The sequence below is a fragment of the Tenrec ecaudatus genome, chromosome 12 (genome assembly GCF_050624435.1).
Source record: "Tenrec ecaudatus isolate mTenEca1 chromosome 12, mTenEca1.hap1, whole genome shotgun sequence".
NCBI lineage: Eukaryota > Metazoa > Chordata > Mammalia > Afrosoricida > Tenrecidae > Tenrec > Tenrec ecaudatus.
The window spans coordinates 134177200-134197843 of record NC_134541.1 but is presented as its reverse complement, the minus strand read 5'-3'; the positions used below and the strand labels follow the sequence as shown (position 1 = coordinate 134197843).

The 20644-nt window shown below is 51.9% G+C and overlaps 1 protein-coding gene across 5 annotated transcripts in view; it reads right to left on the bottom strand.

Moving 5' to 3' along the window:
- The window catches only part of AUTS2 (activator of transcription and developmental regulator AUTS2), a 1157636-nt gene that overhangs the window by 326683 nt on the left and 810309 nt on the right, over positions 1 to 20644 (bottom strand). For all 5 annotated transcript variants that reach the window (XM_075564998.1, XM_075565001.1, XM_075565000.1 and 2 more), the window contains exon 5: positions 20448 to 20477. In XM_075564998.1, the coding sequence (XP_075421113.1) occupies positions 20448 to 20477 (30 nt within the window). The remainder of the gene's footprint in view (positions 1 to 20447; positions 20478 to 20644) is intronic.

The window sequence follows — 20644 nt, the reverse complement described above, 5'->3', positions numbered from 1 at the left end:
CGCAGTTAATGCACTTCAGATGATCCAAAGGCATCTCAGTGCACGCTAGGAGACCTGGCGGCGTTGTGGGTTATTCTCAGAGCTGCGTGTTCCCCAAAAGGTCAGTAGTTCAAAACCACCAGCTGCTCTGAGGGAGAAGGAGGAGGTCTTCTGATCCCATAAAGAGTAACGGCCTCAGAAACCCACAGGGCTCATTCTACGCTATCCTATAGGGTTGCTGGGAGTCAGAATGGACTCAATGGCTGGGTGAGAACTAGACATCTGGAAAAGTTCCTCTGGCAGCTCCCCATCCCAGCCACCATCAGGTAGAAGGGATATTCAAAGACGCCTTTCTTCCTGCCTGGGGGCGAGAAAGGATGTGCTGGCCAGGTGTGCTTCCCTATGCTAGCCATGGACGAGACACATTAGCATGGGGCTCCGGAGTCGAGCGCTCCCTTCAGTCCGAACAGGCTCTCCCTGCCTCCGTCTCAGGTGGCCCAGTGGCAGCACGTACCGTGTCACTGCCTTCATGTCACGGTCCCAATAGGTAGGTGTGGGGCAGCCATGGGACAGAGTGAGGACGCTCAACTTCCACCCAAGAGGCCTGACTTCAGTTCCCCCGCGGCTGCCCCGGGGCCTGCGTGCTGGGCTGATGCAGACCAGGTCTCAGCGGAGCTTCCAGAGAAAGATGGGCTAGGAAGAAAGGGGCCAGTGGTCCTCTTCCAAAAACCTGCCTGTGAAAACCCCGTGACTTGAAATGATTCCCTCCTACTTGGCTGGCTTGATGGCACCTAATTGCCACAGACTCACAGCAGTGCTGTAGGACAGAGTAGAGCTGCCCCTGTGGGTTTCCAAGGCGGCAAGTCTTGATGGGAGCAGACAGCCTCATCTTTCTCCTGAGAAGAGGCTGGTGGTTTTGAACTGCTCCTAATGGTGGTTTGCAGCTCCTCATGTAACCACTATGCATTCAGTCGGAATGAACTCAATGACAGTGTGTGTGTGTGTGTGTGTGTGTGTGTGTGTGTGTTTGTTTAAAGCGACAGTGTCTGGTGGGTGAAAGGGACTCTGATAGATAGGCGGGAATCGAGTGCCATGTCACACAGTGAGTGGGGCCGAACTGTGCCTGAGCCAGGATGAAGGACAGCTGCTCCCACTGTCTTGCCACTTGGATTCAAGAGAAAGCATGTCTGTCCCCTCACCCCCAAATACACACCCACCTGACCCCCCCATCTAGCTTCAGGCCATCCTCTCTCTTATACCTACCTCCCTTGTTGCTTAGGCATTAGCAGAAAACCAAGGACAATTCACCCATAGGCCTGACTCATGGTGCCTCTTTAACTGGTCCCCAAGCCTCGCCAGCAGCCCTGGTTCCTAAGGGGCCCTGCAGATGGAGCTAGCCAGCAGGGGCCTCTGCATATCACGCCTGGCGCTACAGAGCCTGCTGGCTGACATGTGCAGCCAGGTGCAACCAGGTTAAACCCGACTTTCAGGGCAGGTGCCACAGGGTGGCAAGGTCACCAAGGGGCAGTCTAGGAGTGGGGGAGGTATAGGATCCCCTTCTTGGTGGGCCAGTGGGTGGCCTGCTTGTGCATGGCCTAGGCTGCTGTGTTCTGATTGCCTGTCAGCGGGCAGAGATCTGCTCCCGGAGATCATGGGTGCCAGCAGCGGCCTTGTCACCTCAGCCCTGGCCCAGGCCACCAGGGCAGAGGGGGAGTCGGTAGCTGCTGCCACATCTCCTCCATCCACTCTCTCTGGCTTGGAGAGCTGGCTGTTGCTGGTGGCACCGAACACTTTACAGTAAGTGGGCATTAATTAATGCTAAGTGACAATGGAATTTCTCCCAAATTACACATGACACTCGCATTAAGAGCAAACATGTTCACTGGGATTGATGCTATTCCAGCGATTACAGCAAGAATTTATAATGACTTTTCAAGGATGGGGAAGACACTCTTCCTAAGGAAGAAGCCTCTGTAGTCAAAATGAGAGCATCGGCTTTGAGGAGGGACTGCTGATTAAAATACAAATTTGGCCACGAGTTATGCAAATTTTACAGGAGGGGAAATGGTTGTGGTGAGGGGTGGGGGTGTTGTGAGTGGAGGCGGGTGGGCCAAGTCTGATTTCTGTAGGGTTAAGGGACCCTGGTATTGGGGTGATTATGAGTTAGGCTGAGATCTATAAGGCCAACGGTTCAAAACCACCAGTCACTCAAAGGGAGAAAGATGAGGCTTTCTACTCCTGTAAAGAATTACAGTCTCAGAAACTCACCGGGGGCAGGTCTACCCTGTCCCATAGGGTCACCATGAGTCTTGATGGGGTCAATGGCAGTGAGTTTGGTTTGGTGGTGGGTTAAAAGAACCCTGGGGGAAATATTGGGTAAATACTGGGCTGCCAACCTCATGGTCAGTGGTTCAAACCCACTGTCTGCTCTCATGAGAAAGATGAGGCTGTTGTGTTTGCAGTCTCTTCAGACCACATGCATTCCCAGCTCCAGCAATTCTGGGAAAGCGACTGGCATGGGTCTGGTGGTTCCATCAGTGAAGACAGGTCAGGGCTCTTTATGGGGCGGTGGTAAGGATGGAAAGAAGCTAACCATGGGGAGGATGAAATATAAAATATAATGAACACTTATTATTATGGGCAACACAGGGCAGTGAATTATTGAACGTGACTCTTGTGGCCAAAGTCTCAACTCCCACCAAATGACCTTTCCCTGCCTGGGTCTGGTAAGAAGGTGGGGGGAGATAATGGTCGGATTCTCCGGGGAGTCATTGCGAACAGGATTCCCTGGAGTACCATCCTGCTGTGCATAAAAGGAGCCCTCTGGGAAGCAGGAGGAGGGATCTCATCACCAGCAAGAACCAGGAGTGGAGCACATTCTCTGGACCCGAGATGGCTGGCCACGGAACCTCCTGAATCCAGAAGGCAGCTGTGACATCCGAGAAGCAGCAGCAGCAGAACGAGGAGTCGGAGCGGCAGATGTCCCGGCTCAGCTCACACAGCCATCAAGTTGAGTGCTTTGGGGCACTAACTTGGGGAGTGGGGTTTGCTGGCCCGCAGAGTGTGAACTGAATGACTTTGGGTTGAGGCTTACGACCAGAGTTGGTATGCCCTTTTGCAGCTCTCAGCGGCTCCAAATGAAATGTGCGACCTGTCCTGATGAACAGTGCTCTCCTGAGCATTGTCCCACTTGCATTCCAACCTGTTTGCTTCCATAGCAAACCCTTCCATCACAATTCGTGCCTGTGAGATCTGTGCAGCCGTTGCAATGGATATTAGAAGCCACATATAAAAAGTAGAAAATACTGGTTAACACAACACAGGCAATAGAGTTCTAAGGGTTTTAAATCAAGATTAAAATAAAGGGAAAACAAAACGAATAAAACAGCAGCAGCCCAGAGAGCGGCATGGGCCAATCTGTCACAGAGCTTCTGTGGTCTCAGCACCTCTGCCTTTGCGGGGCCACCAAGACCTAGCGGAGAGAAGACCTCCCACAAGCTCACTTACATGCGGCCCCACGACCCAACCCCACCACATGATGGCCTGGCCCTAATGCATGACACCACTGCTGCTCCTGCGGCAGGTGAGCTCCCAGGGAGCGCTCAGCTCAACCAGGTGCAGATGTCTTCACGCCAGCTTTCACGATCACTCGGGGCGCCAGCATGGATGAATATCACAATGGATGGGTGACAGCATGGTGGGAAGCAAGCATTTGCAGAGTCTCAAAGTATCTCTCCCCATAAGCTTCCCTACGTACAAGGAAAGGCAGGACATCGCGTGACAGTGGAGACACTTCCACAACCAAGTTGATCCAAGTGCCTACCACCCGTAACCAGACTCTCTGCCTCCTGATTGACGGCACAGGGTGGGCACACCAACCCTGTCGGGACCTCCCACATCACACGCGTCCCTCTGCCTCCCTTGGAGCAAACCCCAGGCAACTCCATGCTGAAGGAGGATTGCTGGTCAAGGTCAAGGGAATACAGGACACACAGACCCTGAGCCAAGTGCCTTAGATCGAAGGCGGCGAAAGAAACAGTGCAACCGAATGCAGTGTGAGGTCCCGGATGGGATAATGATCGGTATATTGCCGGGGAGCAAAGGTGACCTTTCAATAAGGTGTGTATTCTCGGAGGAAAGTTATCTTCTTGATTTTAATACTGGCACTGCGGTTATCCGTGAGCCCGGTGGCCTAGTGACTCGTAACCACCCGTCTCTCCACAGAGAAAGATGAGGCTCTCTGATCCCGTTGAGAGCTGCGGCCTTGGGAAACCACAGGGGGCAGTTCTACCCTGTCCTACACGGTCCCCTTGAGTCGGAAGGGACTGGAAGGCAGTGAGTTAGCTGTGAGTGCAAGTCAGGATCCATTGGTGGCAATGGTATGTCCCTGAGTCGCATCTGGGGGAGGGAAGGGAAGGCTATATGAGAATTTTTGATACTCATATAAAAAATACTGATATCTTGGCGCTTTTCTGTAGGCCTAAGTGGTTATACATTGGGTCTACAATCCACAAAGTCAGCAGTTCAAAACCACCGGTCGCTCCACAGGAGAAAGATTGGGCTCTCTACTCCCTTAAAGAGTGATAGTCTCAGAAACCCACAGGGGCAGTTCTACCCTGTCCTATAGGGTCGCTATGAGTCGGTGTCAACTCCGTGGCAGTGAATTTCTCTTTTGGTCAAAGTACTTTAAAACAAAAGGAAACAAACCACACACGCTTTCATCACAGATCACCTTAATGCTGATGTAACATCTGGTAGTGGTCTGGGCCCCCCTCAGACCCTGCAGTACCTAGCAGGTAAGCAGGACCCCCAGGGCCTATATGAGAGTGGCCCTGAAGGGTCACAGTGACTTGATCTACCAAAACCTACGGGCTCTGGGCTCTGGAGTCCCCATGGCTCTGCTGCCCAGGGTCAGCTTCGAGGGGCAGGTGAAGAGTTGCCTCCCAGAAGGCAATGGGCCTGGCTGGGTTTGCAGAGATGATTTCCCTGCATGTGCAGACGGGCCAGGGAATGGGGTGGGGGGTGGGCAGGAGTCAGCTCTCTCCTCTGTCTACACCACCCCGCTGCACTCCCCCTCCCAGATGAGAAATCAAAGGAGCCTTCCAGGGAGTCTAGCCCCGGAAAGAACCCGGAGCACAGGGCTGTTTGTTCTACATGCGCTGGGGCTTTGTTCTCCAGCCTTTTCATGCAGCTGGACGACTAGCCTCTAGGGCCCCTCCTGGGTCTGACAGCCCAGGGCCAGCCAGGCCCCCAAAGGGCTGCCCGAGGCAACCCTCTTTCTGGTCTCTAAACTGGCTAATCCAGCACTGCTCAGCTGCGCATAGAATCCGAACTCCTGGGCAGACACCGCTCTGGTTTCCTCTGTGAAAGCTCTGGAATCTAGGGCTCCCAGGTCCTGCCGCTGGGCTCTGGGACGTGAGACAGAGCCGGTGGGGTGATGTCCACCTGCAACTGGCCACTGAGCAGGCGTGGGAGTTAGGGCCTCACAGCATCATGATTTTGTTTCTGCGCGTCTTGTTTCTCTTTCCTTGTGTGTACAAAGAAGATGACAAATCCTTTGTCACAGGGTGTGTGTGTGTGTGTATGTGTGTGTGTGTGTGTGTGTGTGTGTGTGTGTGTGTGTCTGGGGTGGGGCGAGGTTTAAAATGAGCTGCCATGTGGCATCTCACCACACAAAATGCCACTTGCTGAGACGAGAACACAGTCATTCTATTGTCCATGGCTCTCTGACGTCACCCCGTGTGTCCACTCTGCAACCAACTACCAACAGCCCCAAGTGTCCAGGCTGGGGTCCCACCCCTCTCACCGCTCTAGTGTCTCCTCCCTCTCCTCTGATGGTTCCAGAACTGAGTTCCTGACTCAGTCCCCCCAGAGTCCCATCATGCCTACGTGATCATGCTGGACACCCTACTGCCTTCATCCAGGGGTGGGGGTGGGGGACCCGGCCAGTGTCCCTGCACCCAGGGTCTGATTGCCGGGACCCTCAGGCCCCTCCCAGTCAACCTTGCCTGGAGCCTGAGTCTTATCACTCCTCTCACACCTCCCTGGCCACTTTAGGAAGGTCTCCTGTCCACCTGTCTTCCTGCCTTCCTGTCACCTTTGTTGAGAGTCATAGTGCCCTCATGCTAAGTTCTCTCTCTCTCTCTCTCTCTCTCTCTCTCTCTCTCTCTCTCTCTCTCTCTCTCTCGGCACTCAGCGAAAGCATCTGCACCTTCTCGTCCACCTTCCCACCACCAGCGGAATTCCCTTCCACAGAGTCCAGTCTAACTGTGCCATCCGTTGACCGGCCCACTCGCCAGGATGGGTGGGCCCAATGGCTGCAATGACCAGCTCAGAAAGTAGAGTGGCGGGGAGCAGGAAGCGGGGCTGGGCAGTGGTTTCACTCCGGGGTACACGGGGGCCTAGGAGTGGAATCGACTTGGCAGTACCCAACAACAGCATCCATGTAAAGCAGCCCTGGTGGCACCGTGGGCTCAGAGCTGGGCTGCCCAATTGCAAGGTGGGTGGTTCAAACACACTAGTGGCTTCATGGGAGTAAGAGGAGGCCGGCTACTACTGCAAAGATTTACAGCCTCGGCGCTCCCTTGAGGCAGTCTTCCTGTGGCCTGCGGGGTCGCTGTGAGTCAGTGTGGGCTTGACCGTAGTGAGTAGAAGCAGTATCCAAGGACAAAGCTTTCTGCCGAGTGGCCAATCGTAGGTGTCATGTATGCAAACCAGGGTCCCTCGGGCAGCTTAGAGGTGCCATTTGTATGCAAGTCATGTGCTAATTGCAAATGGGACTTAATGAAAGCTCACCACAGAACGTCTCTTTTGAGCAAGATTTTGCAGGATGTTGCTTTGAGTTCCAATTGGAGGGGAGAAAACACTCTCTAAACATCTCCTTTCATTCTGCCATCCTGCTATTCTCCCTGGCCTTGACCTTGGCCTGTGACCTGGCTCTGCCACCTACCTGGCACACAGCTCTGGGCATGTGCTTAGCCCCTTGGTGACTCTGCTCCCGCCTCGGTAGAGGAAGGGCAGTATTTTCTCTCACAGCCACTGGGTCGATGACGAATCAGCAATTCTATGGGACAGGGCAGGACTGTCCCTGTGGGTTTCTGAGACTGTGACTCTTGACGGGAGTAGAGAGCCTCATTCCCCTCCCTCCTGCACAGCAGCTGATGGTTTTGAACTGCCAACATTGTGGTTAGTAGCCCAAAGCATAACCACTCATATCTGACCCAGGGTTCCCGGATGCAGGTAGTAAACTTAAAAACCAAACTCACTGCTATCAAGTGCTGACTGATAGTGCCTCTACAGGACAGGGTAGACCTGCCTCTGAGTTTCCAAGACTATAACTCTTTACAGGAGCACAAAGCCCCATCTGTCTCGTGTAGGGTGGCTAGTGGTTTTGAACTGCCAACCCTGTGGATTGCAGCCCAATGTATAACCACTAAGCTGCCAGGACTCACTCCCCTTTTAAATGGCAGTTCTCACTGTCTCTACACAGTAAGGGGCGTAAGGGCCTCACAGACAAGAGGCTCAGGAAGTCCATGCCTGCCACTCACTAGCTCTGGGATTTAGGTGAGCCATTTAACCTCTGGACCTTGGTTTGTTTCCTGACCAGTAAAATGGGGTTCATCACAGCTGCCCTTCATTCAGTCGGTGTGAAGATGCTGCGCCATTGTATGTCTTGGCAAGCTTTAAGTGAGCGGTTCTCAATCTTCCTCATGCCGCGACCCTTTCATACAGTTCCTCATGTGGTGGTGGCCCCCAACTATAACATTATTTCTGTTGCTACTCCATAACTGACATTTTGCTACTGTGATGAATCGGGCGACCCCTGGGAAAGGGTCGTGACCCACAGGTTGAGAACCACGGCCTTAGGTGGAGGTGGTTGTTAGGTGCCCTTGAGTGAGTTAGTCCCAACTCATTTCCACCCCACGCATAAAAGAATGAAGTCCTGCGCCAACCTCACGGTCATCTATGGTTGTCACCACTGTGTCAGTTCGTCCTGTGGATGAACTGGTCCCTCCTGAGAGCATGCCCATGTATGTGAGACAGCAAGTAGGTATTTAATACTAACAATAACACCACCACCAACAGCACACACATGCTCTGGTGGCGCTTACAGAAGTCACGGGCTCTGTCCACTACATGGGTGGACATGGGCCCTGCCATGCTGCCATCAGCGTCAGCTTCCTTCCTTCCTCTTCCTTCCTTCCTTCCTTCCTTCCTTCCTTCCTTCCTTCCTTCCTTCCTTCCTTCCTTCCTTCCTTCCTTCCTTCCTTCGGTCCACCACAGGCAGCCGAGGAAAACAGACTCCAGGACCTCCCGCGGCCTTGACCTTTCCTGGGCCCTCCTTGGAGTAGGAGCCTGCTGTCCCATCGGCCCCAGAGCAGGCACAGAGTCAGCCCCTAGTTTTCTGCATGAGGTAGCTGGTCACCTGTCAGTCTGAGAGGTACACACACACACACACGCACACACGTACATCTGCAAGGCTGGCTCCCTAGAAATCACTTCCCGGCGTTTTTCGCTGGGCCAGCCCCCGCCAGCACGTCTGAGCAGGACGTCAGGGCCCTTGGGCTCGCATCAGATCTCCTGCCTGGAGCGCACGCGGCGCCAGGGAACTCGTCCGCACAGCCAGTAAAAATTTAATGCACTCTGTAGTGCGGTCATGTCATACTCGGTTATGGCAAATAATCCCAGATGCCTGCAGAGGTAAAATGGAGCTGTAATGTGCCTGCCTCCTAACCCGAGCTGACAGCAATGATGTACGACTACCATTAGTGGAAAATATCACTTCAACTAACCCATGATCCAGCTCCGCTCAGGGTCACATTATCCATGAGGAACAAATTACACTCCCAAAGTAAATACAAATTTTCTACACGAAATGGGTACCAAAAAAAAAAAAGAGAGAGAGAGAGAGAGCAAGAGCAAAGGGAAGGGGTGATCCGTTCCCTTTATCAGCATGCCGGCCTCCGAGTGACACAGACGATAAAGGACAGGACAGATCATTGGCTGCTGGGGCTTCGCCTTAATCGGCTCCACCAGCATGCGCTCCAGCCGATAAGGCGCTGCATCTGCCCCTTCGTGACAAGGACACCATCGTGGTGGCCTCAGCCGTTGACATAGACATGCAGCCTTGGCCGCCGACTACCGCGCAGAGTGGGTGGCCACTGGAGCGGGTCAGGGGATGGCACCCACGCTGGCCCTCAGTCTGGAGCCACAGTGCCGCCTATGTTCCGGTCGCAAAGAGACAAATAACTCAAGAGACCACACGGGACGTGCAAGTGTCTGGAGCCGAAGCTCAGAAACTCCTCCGTGCCAGTCCTGGCTCTTCCCTTTGGTGTCTGGGGAGGGGGGCAAGCCCCCTTTCCTGTCTGGGAGCTAGCTAAGCCAATGATCACCTCTCGGAGCTCTGGGAGAATAGCAGGGTACTCGCTGGGCTGCTAACGACAAGGTCAGCCATTGGAAACCACCTGCCACTCCCTGGGAGATAGATGCGCCCATCTTTTCCCGTAGAGAATTGCAGGCTCAGAACCACCAGGAAGCAGTTTGACTTTGTCCTGCAGGGTCGCTATGAGTCAGCAGGGCCTTGATGGCAGTTAGTCAAACGTGTCAGGCCTTACTGCCGAGAGGTTTAATCGGGCGAGGGGCTGCCCACTGTTCCTGGAAGAATTCCATTATCTTTTCAGTCTGTGCATCCACACACACGTTCCAAAGCCCCCTCGTATAGTCATTGCTTAGACATAGACAGACATACGAGAGAAGCGAGCTCCTTGACCAAATTCGGCCTTTGTTCCGACCGCGGGTGGGTAAATATCACATCTCTAGGGAATCATGGTGGGCCGCCAAGGCTGACTTGGCTGCTCACCTGTATGAGTGAAAACACCTAGCTCATAGCTGGCTTTTCTCACCCTGACGTATCGCTTCCCAGGTTACAAACTCACATTTCAGAAGAGTCTGCGCAGCGAGGTGAGCTGTCAGTGAGCCAGATGACTTGTGTCCAGTGTCTACTGAGCAACTGCCATTTTGTATTTCCCAAGACTAGCCAGGCCCCTTGGGTGGGCTCAGAGGAAAAGAAGCATCCACACCTCTCTTAGCAGGAGCTGAGCACAGAGAGGAAGACTGAGTTCCCCAAGGGGAACTTCTGGGATGCATCCCAAGTCATCCCGATGTGGAGAAGCAGGATAAGGGACAAAGGGACCAGATCCTAGTGCCTAGAAATCTCAGCCCAATCTCTTGCTAGCTTTTGCCTTTTCCTTTCCCTATTTGTACCAGGATGACACTTCCTTGAGAAATGTAGTTCTTAAAAGGTCCTAATGTGGAATTTGGCATATTGTCTGTCTGTCTGATCGACAATGGTGGGGGGGTGTGTGTGAGAGTAAGAGAGAATATGAATAATCAGATAAATTTGGGGAGGGTTAGAGAGCTATAAACACCACTTTCAGAAGGGTATATACTTAGATGGTTGGCATGTTGAGAAATAGTAGCTTCATGCTTTGATATTTTTGTTCCATGCAGGTTTCTATACTTTTCCTTGCAATATTTTCTGGACTTGCCCTTGTATCTCCCAAATAATCAAACAAGTGAACACACTGTTGCCGAGTCAATGCTGATTCATAGAGACCACACAGGACAGAGTGGAACTGCCTTATGGATTACTGAGGCTATACATCTTTACAGGAATAGAAAGCCTCCTTTTTCTCCTAAGGAGTGGCTCATGGTTTCAAACTCCTGACTTTGGGGTGAGCAGCCCAATGCATGACTACTGTACCACATTTGGAAGTGTATAGACTTAAGACAGTGGATCCGTTGAGAAACAAACCTTCACATTTTGAGACTTCTGTTCAATAAAGATTTCTAGAGTTTTTGCTACAAGTCATTCTGGACTCCCGCTCGCATGTCCCACGCTATCTTAAGTACTTGTAAGAAATTAAACTAGGGTGGTTCCTTTCAGACAGGCAAAGGGTTGTGATCTCACAGTAGGGCCAAGCAACTACAATGCCTTCCCTGGCTGATCAGTAGATACTTTGGGGGAAAATAAGTGAGTGTGGATGGATGCATGAATGGATAGATGGATGGTTGGATAGATGGATGGGTGGATGGATGGATGGATGACTAGATAGACATGGCAGTGGGTTTTGGGGTCTAGTTACATGAAAGCCATTTGTGGGGCAGATGTGTGTGTGTGTGGTGGTGTGTGTGTGTGTGTGTGTGTGTGTGTGTGAGAGAGAGAGAGAGAGAGAGAGAGAGAGAGAGAGAGAGAGAGAGAGAGAGAGAACACAAGAATGAATGGACACAATCCCAACCCTGGGAAAGGGTAAAAGAAATCACATACTCATTTCCCTGCTGTGGGGCTGTGCTCAGGGTCTACCTGTGTAGGGTCATTGAATCTAGTCTTATTTTACAGAAAACGTCAAAGAAAAGAAGGAACGGAAAGGAAGGCTCATTGACATTAGGTTAGTGAGAAATGAGAAACCAAGTTCTTCTAAATGTCCCTCCTGTGGACTTCTTACTACAAACATGAGAACGCCCAGAACCAGTTCTTTCAACTTCCCCGTAACTCCAGAGCATTTCTTCATGTTGGTCACCCACCGTTCCTCAAGAACCCATTCACTCAGAGCCTCTTTCTCTCTCTCTCTCTCTCTCTCTCTCTCTCTCTCTCTCTCTCTCTCTCTCTCTCTCTCTCTCTCTCTGGTGACTGACACATCAGGAACTGTCCTCAGGGCACTGACAGGGAGTCCAGGGACATTTCAGTTAGGCCTGAAAATATTGGGAAAAGGAAAGAGTTTCATGGCATTTGAGATCTCATCGAATTTGGCTGGCACTGGAAATTCCACTCCAGGATGGCATCAATAGGAATTTTGAGGTGGATACCCAGAAATGGAGCCATGTGGAGACAGGATGATGGGGGAAGAACAATACAATGCTGTTTTGACCCAGACAGCATCTTGGACGACAAGCAGTTGAGTGGGTGGGCCTAAAGGAGACCAGGCACGTGACATGGAGAGCTCTTGGGAATCACTGAAGCACTGTGGGAACGACTCAGAGGAGCCTTTGGGACATTTGGAAATAGCACGCTACAGGCTTCAGTGCCAGTCTCCAGAACTTGTTCCCGCCATCTGGAGAGGGATAGTCAGGAATGGAAATACAAAGTTGGCCAAACAGAGAATGCCACCCAGCAGTTAATGTGTTCCAGGCTTTACACAGAGTGCCAAGGGCCCGGAGACAAGGCCATGGGTCCCGGATGACAAGAATGCTGTGGGCTATGGCTGTCTACTTTGATGTTGGGAAATAAAGAAAGGAGGCGAGAACTCAGGTCTCTACTTCTTATACAGACAGCACCTCTGCTTTGTCTCTAAGCAGAACATTATCTGTTTCAAAATCAGGAAAGGAGAGGTTCCCATAAGCAGCACGGAGAGCCTCCAGAGCCGTTGGGATGCTGCCGAGGGTGCTGGAGCTTCACCAGTGGTGAGCCATGTCCAGCCAGGATGGGACACTTCCACTGTAGGGCAAGCCGCATGGCCACTGGCCATGTGAGCGTGGATGGATGGATGAGTGGATGGATAAACATGTAATGACTAGATAGACATTAAGGGATAGACTCCATGGCAACAGGCTTTGGGGTGGCCCCTCTTGATACCCCAGTAGTCCCCTGAGTCCTTTGGGAACCAATCAAGGCATCTGGTTTGTGTCGAGATGGGAAGCTGAGCTCTGCTGGGTCATTTTCCTGCCTTTCTCAGTAGCCGTCATCCATCCTCCATCATTTAGCCCCCTCATAACCACATAAAGACACCTCCCCACAAATGAACACATGATAATCAGGCATAACCAGTCTGTGCATGAATTAAAATGTGCATACATGTGGCACTGAAAAGTAGGTGCATGGAAGCAGGAGTAACATGTTCCCAATGAGTGAGGGTCCCCGTTAGAAGCCCCCCGCACTCCAGGGAGCAAACCACAGAAACCAAGCCACCTTCCCCAGGTGGTCCATCCCTTCTCCGTACTGTTGAGAGAGGGGACTGTAATCAGGAGTCATGGCAACAGCTTCCCCAAAAGCTCCCCAAAGAGAGGTCCCGTTCTAGGAAGAGACTGTATTCTCTCTCTCTCTTTCAAGTCTCTCATCTCCTAAAAATCCTAACCCTCCCTACCCCCCTCCCCTCCCACGACAAGCCTACAGGACAGAAGAGAACTGCGGCATGGAGATTCTGAGCCATAATGTTTATAGGAGCTAGTAGCCTCGTCTTTCTACTGCAGAGTGACTGGTGTGTTTGAACCACCAGCCTTTCGGGCAGCAGCCCAACGCTTAACCCTTTTGTAATTCTGGGGTTCGTTTTTCTTCTCCTAATTGGGAAGGAAGAGGTTCCCTACAGTCTCACGAACTCAGAGGGGCAGTGCTACGCTATGGCGTGTGGATGAGTTGGGTCAGTATGAGTTTGGTTTGGAGAGTACTCAAAGTGTCAAGATCACTCAGCAGCGAGAACCGATGTTCTCTCTGACCTTTGTTCTAAGGCAAGGAGTCACGAAGAGTCTGTCAAAGTCACCTCGTGAGCTTTTTTATACAAATGCCCACGTCCTGCCCACCACGGGCATACTGAATTCAGACCTCTCTCCTGGGATGGGTATTTGGGGACTACCAGGGGTCGACGTGTGAGCGCATCTGCTGAAGGAACAAGGAAATTGGTCCACGTGCCACCTTGTGATCCTTCCAGAACAGCATGCCTGCTCTTGGTTTCAGCCTGTGCCCAGAAGATAGTCAGGATGAAAGGGTTTCGAACCCTTCCAAGACTCACAACGCTTCCACTCGGGAAGAGGTGGACTTCGGATCACAGCTGCACCTTGGGTTCCAGTGGAGAGAAAACATGTCCAGACCATTGGGGGCTGTTCTGTGGCAGGGTCTGAGCTTCCTCAACATGGTGACTGCCTGGCCCCACCTCACGAGGCGGAACTCTAAGGGCGTGCAACAGAACAGCAAGGGGAGCAGAGCAAGGAAGTCCCGAGGGAACACCAAAAATAGACATTGGGGCCAGGGCATGGCACCCCATCAGATTAGACCTGAAAATACTCCTGAAGGACAACAAACAGACCTTGAACTATTTACAGGCTCTACTCTTTAAGTCCTTGTTTTTTTGTCATTGTTGTTTTCTTTTCTTTTGTTGCTTTGTTTTGCTCTGTCTTGTTTTTGTGCATACTAGTATCTCTGCAGGTCTATCTAGATAAGATAGGTGGGATAAACAATCTGGAGGAGAAAACAATGGGACCAACAGTTTTGGGGGGCATGGGAGAGGGGGAAAGGAAGAGGGTGTTAACAAACTCAGGGACAAGGGAACAACAAGTGATCCAAAATGGATGGCAAGGAGGGTGTAGGATGCCTGGTAGGGCTTGATCAAGGCCAATGTAACTGAGAGGAATTACTGAAACCCAAAAATGAAGGCTGAACATGATAGTGGGACAAGAGGAAAGTAAAAGGAAATAGAGGAAAGAACTAGGAGGCAAAGGACATTTATATAGGTCTAAATATAGGTATATAAATATATTTATATATGACGATGGGGAAATAGATCTATGTGCATATATTTATAGATTTAGTATTAAGGTAGCAGATGGACATTGGGTCTCTACTCAAGTACTCCTTCAATGCAAGAACACTTTATTCTATTAACCTGGCATTCCATGATGCTCACCTTCCCTACACGCTCACTGAAGACAAAGTGGGTACATAAGCAAATGTGGTGAAGAAATCTGATGGTGCCTGACTATCAAAAGATATAGCGTCTGGGCTCTTAAAGGCTTGAAGATAAACAAGCAGCCATCTAGCTCAGAAGCAACAAAGACCACATGGAAGAAGCACACCAGTTTATATGATCACGAGGTGTCGATGGTATCAGGCATCAAAGAACAAAATTTCATATCATTGTGAATGAGGGGGAGTGCAGAGTGGAGACCCAAAGCCCATCTGTAGACAATTGGACATCCCCTTACAGAAGGGTTGCAGGGAGGAGATGAGCCAGTCAGGGTGCAGTGTAGCAACGATGAAGTATAAAACTCTCCTTTAGTTTTTTGATGCTTCCTCCTCACCACTATAATGTTCCCAATTCTACCTTACAAATCCGGCCAAACCAGAGGATGTGCACTGTTACAGATAATAAATGGAAACGCAGGAATCCAGGACAGATGAACCCCCCAGGACCTATCACGAGAGCAGCAACATCGGGAGGGTAAGGGGAAGGTAGGGTAGAAAGGGGGAACCGATCTAAAAGATCTGCATAACCATCCCTTCCCCCCCAGGGACAAACAGCAGAAAAGTGGTGAAGTGAGACATCAGTCAGTGTAAAACCTGAAAAAAATAATAATTTATAAATTATCAAGGGTTCTTGAGGGAGAGGGGGTGGGAACAAATGAGGAGCTGATACCAAGGGCTCAAGTAGTAAGAAAATGTTTTGAGAATGATGATGGCAACAAATGTAAAAATGTGCTTGACACAATGGATGGATGTATAGATTGTGATAAGAGACGTATGAGCCTCCAATACAATGATTACATGATTAAACCCCCCAAGCGGTTTCACTCTCACTTCGCCCTGAGTACACCCCACATGCGACCGTCCTTTAGAGGGTGCCCGATGGCTGACTCCTCAGCCCTGAAAGGTCTATTCCTCCTTCAAAGTCTGTTCTCCATTGGAAAACTCTAGTGAAACCTACTCACCACATGGGTGACCGTGATGGTATTTGGAATACTGGCTGACATCGCTGCCAGCACCACAGCCATGTGCAAGCCACCACAGCATGACAACTGACTGCCAAGAAATGTCACTCTGAGGACTAAGGTGCAGCCGACCCAGGCCATGGTGGCGTCACGTACCGTCTATGCACGTGAAAGCTGAAAAATGAACGAGGAAGACTCGAAGAAGAAGAGATGCATTTGGATGATGGAGACTATAAAACATGCCACAAACTTCCAGAAGAACAAACGGATCAGCCTTCGAGGAAGTACAACCAGAACGCTCCTTTGGAAGCAAGGATGGCGAGACTTGGTCTCACGTACATGGGACATGGTCTCAGGGGAGACCTGTCCTTGGAGAAGGACACTGTGCTTGGGTGAGCAGGAGGCAGACCTCTGGCCGGATGGATGGAGGCAGAGGTAACAACAGTGGCTCACAGGGAACGAGTGGGAGGGTGGCACAGGACCGGCCGTGCTTGGTTCGGTTGTACGCAGGTAGAGTCGCTGTGAATCAGCACCAACTGGACAGCACCTAACAGCAACAATAAACACAACCCAGGTGGGCCAGCCACTGAGCTGAGTGACTTTATTTCATTCACACAGGGCGATGGGTGAAGCCCCTGTGCTCCAATCTAAGAGTATGGGCAGCCACAGCTCAGCATGGTCAAATGGCCAGCCCGTGACAGCCAAGCCATGGCGGAGCGAGTCAAACACCAGCATCGGCCCTTGGACTCTGAGGCCCTAGTCCTGAACCCCAAGGGAAATGGCCTCCCAAGGAACTGGGCCATGTGGCCAAACATTGAAGAAGGAAGCAGGTGGTGGATGGAGAACGAATGACTTAGTCTCCACGTTCTCTTTAGAGCCCGAGGGTTCAGTAAGCCTGAGCCTCATGAGGCGCTACTAGTGGCAGAGACAGAGAGGCAACAAACATATATAGAGATCTACCTGTCAACTCGCAAAGGGCGGAGTGTAGCCTGTCAATCAGGTCATAGCCAATGAGGCCTCTGTGTGGGTATGACCTTCTCACGAGAATTCTGGCAACTCCTGTCTTCCTCCTTGGAGGTGGGACACACACTTGCTGCGAAACATTCCTGAAGACAAGCCACATGGAGCTACACGGAGGAAGCCAGAGCCTTGGAGCTGGAGGAGCCACGTGGAGACCCACGCCAGCACTGGGATGCTTCCACTGCCACTGGATCCACATGACTTTCCACTCACTGGCCTGTGATCTTCCTGCATTCGGAGTCATTGCATGTGTTGTGTGAGTCTGAAGAGTAGCTTACAGACTGGTATCGGACATATGGGCTAATATTGGACTTATGGATTTGATCTGCACTGGGCTGGGATGTTTCTTAATATACAATTATTCTGTACATAAAGCTTTTTCTTATACACATGCGTGTCCATGAATTTGTTTCTCTAGTCAACCCAGACTAACACACTCTCTTTGAAAAACTTATAGAGATGTGCTCGCTACCTCTGGGGTCTCCTCTGTCTGGAACAGGGCTTTGGACAAGTGGCTCCATTTGGGCAATGAAGGTGCCAAGACTTATCAGCCCCGTGGAAGAACCACACCCCAAATAAGAGGAGGAGGCTGGGCCTTCTCTAAGCCCCTCCTGTGGCAGGGGCTCTAATCCCTTCTTGTGGCAGGGATTCTCAGGGCAAGGGGGCCCTGAGATGTGCTGTGTGGGAAAGCTCCGCTTCTCCAGCCCTTTCCCAGCCATTTCCACATTAATTAGTAAGGGTATCATTTTAGAAATTACAGCTCCGCGCCAGAGGAAAGCAAGAGTTTATCTTAATTCCGTCAGCTGTGCGAGAGACAGTAGCCTAATTTTAGATGGCCAGCTCAGAGGATCTCCCTGGAGTCAGGAATGACAGGGCTTCTGAGAGAAGTCCCAGTGGGGTCCCCGCCAACAAGCTCCGCATCCACCTCCCCACCGTATCTCTGGTGGGCTTGATGGAGGGATCCTAGGGACCACTGAGTGGCATCTTTTCAGCCACTGGAAATTCGGATTGGGATGCGGATCCTGAGTGGCCCATACAAGCTGTCCGGGGTCACATTCGAAATCCTGGGAGGCCTTGGCTCTGGCACAGAGGAGGCTGCCAGGCACCTAGGCTCTGTTGGAGGGCACACGTCCAGGAGGGGGGATGTTAAGAGTCAGGGAGAAGCGGCCGAGGACCCCATGTCTCAAAGTCTAGAGCAGTGCTTCTCAACCTCCCTAGTGCTGTGACCCTTTCCTACAGTTCCTCATGTGGTGGTGACCTCCCAACCATAAAATGATTTTCATTGCTACTTCATCACTGTAATTTTGCTACTGCTATGAATCGGGCAACTCCTGTGAAAGGGTCTTTCGACTCCCAAAGGGGTCACAACCCACAGGTTGAGAACCGCTGGTCTAGACCATTTTGGCCAGGAAAGGGAGTGTCACTCACCTGGGAAAACCATTGCTGGTGGGAGGACCCGCTGGTCCACGGCCGTCTCAGCAAGGGGCAGGCAGACACACCAAGCAGGCTCCCTTCTCTGCCATCACCACACGCTTGGCCTGGCTGGGCAGGCCCACTTACTCCCCTTTATTGCCCTAAAATCTTCTGGATCCCAGAGTCGCGGGGCCTGGCTACCTGCTCACCACCTCATACTCCCCACTGCTCTTCCCTGGCACTCCGTTAAAGAAATCACAACACTGCAGGCCAGAAGTTCAGAGCACAACCCAGGGATAATATTGCCCCCCAAGATCCCTCTGCCAACCATGGCAGCTTAGGACTAGGCAGACATCAAGGCACCAGGGGTCCAGATGACCTGGGCACCCGTGGGCACCAGTCCACGGTGCAGAACCTTGGGCATCCTGCGGGGATCCGAACATGCAGCCCAGACTCTCAGGAGCAAGGCAGCACTGCTCACCGTGGCCGCTGCTCAAGGACCGGCCAGTCTCCTTCTGAATGTGTATTTCCTTGCAAGCTAAGCATGTCCCATCAGCTGTGAGATCTCACATAGGGCCCACAGAGAAGTGCCTCTGCCTTGCAAGGTGCCACCTGCTCCCGGGAGGGATGGAGAGGGCCGGGTCCAACCTGAGCACATGATACAACAAGCCGGCCATGGCCCCGGCCCCGTGGGACACAGCAGCCAGCAGCCAGACTGTGAGCTCCGTGAACCCGGGAGCTGCTGCCTCGTTCTCTCCGAGGCCGGCTAATGACACTGGCTGTCGGAGCGACCCAGGGTCCCCCACGCAGGGAAGGAGCTAGGACTCCCGGCAGGGGTGGGGTGGGTGGGCTACAGGAAGGCAGCCCCTGTCTGTCACTTAAACAAAAGCAGAGCCCGCAGCCTCCTGTGCGGGCCGTACTTGGGCTGTCATCCAACACCCCATTACCGTGTCACGGCGCGGCGCACCCTCGCACAGGTCACTTTGTTTAAAATGACATGGGTAATGCACATGTCAGCAGGCTGACAGTCCTGGCCGTCCTTCAGAGATAAAACCCTCCCGACGAAGGCCCGCTCTTATCTGGGGGCACGTGCTGGCCTATCATCCGAGTCAGGCGGAACATGATTTCTCCAGAGAGCACTTTTTTCATTTCCTGATTTTAAGGAAATCAAATAAGCACCATTTGTCTTCATCTGAATATGCTTGACCTGCTCAAATGATGATGTCGTGCATTTTATAACAGGCTGCATATGCAGAATTCAAATGAATGCCGGACAGTGCCAGAGAGCTGGGAGATCTCTCCTCTCCAGGCCCAGGAAAGTGGGGTGGAGGGGAGGAAAAACCTGGAGGGCTTGGTGGGAGGAGGGGCCCACCTGCAGGCCCCGGGAAGGGGGCGATCCCAGAACAGGGCCCCGGGGAGCCAGAGACCCTGGGCAGACTCAAATGGGGATAGGCGAATCATCCAGTTGATTCTAACCAGTTGGGGAACTGTGATTTCCAGGTAACTCTTGGGACAGTGTAGGCAGCAGTGGCCAAAAGGGACCAGGGGGCAGACATTTGTTTGGGGGATTTAAATAGCAAGGAAGGCAGATGCAGATCAAGCAAACATACAACTCTTTTCTTTCAGGCAGCGGGAAGCACACTTAACCAGGCCGTGATCCCATCTTACCGTGGCTCGAAAGCCAAAGCATACCTCAAGGATGCCCAGTGAGCTGGACACAGGGAGAGTGGCGGCCAGCAGCCTTGTGACAGTATGTGGCCTGCTGGAAGAACCACCCTCCCACCTGGCCATTTACCTGAATGAGAAAAACCAAGTTCCCATCTGGTTTCCCCTGCCTGCCCCCCACCCCCACCCCCACCCCCACCCCGAGGGTCCAGACACATCCATAAGACGGACTTCAACGTGTGCAGCGGGAAGGTCATTAAGTCCCGAGGAGGAACAGGAAGTGGCGTCTGGGCCAGTAACATGAACGCAGCAATGATATCATAAGCACATACGAGTTGAGCGTTCTTATCATGAATTTCAAAGAAAGAACCCCCCCCACAAAACCAGACGACGATTAAAATAAATAATCCCCCCTCTTTAATATTCTCTTGTGTTTGCAAGTCATCTTTCGTCGCGTGAACATTCGGTATCTCAGATAAGCACAATCAAGAATGTTTGTTCTATAAAAATGGAGAGGACCTCACCCATTCACTGTGCTCTATCTGGTCACGGAGAGTCTCCTCAGGTGACTAAGGGTCAATTTCACCCCAGGGGAAAGGGTGCTGTCAGCATGAAGCTGTGTGGGGGGGACCCTGGTGCTCACGGGGTACCACGGACGGTGTCCATGGCAGCCTTACCTTCTCTTCCTGGTCGCTGTCACTGTCACACTGGAAAAGAAAGAGAAGAAAATAAGGGTGAGGATGATTGAGTATCTATATTTTTTTGCTTTTGCTTTTAATGACCCAAAGACAAAGCAAGGCCAGTAAACCACGCCAGACACACTGGCTGCACTGAAAAGCTCTTTGTTGGCTCACATGCTCATAAGCAGAATCAG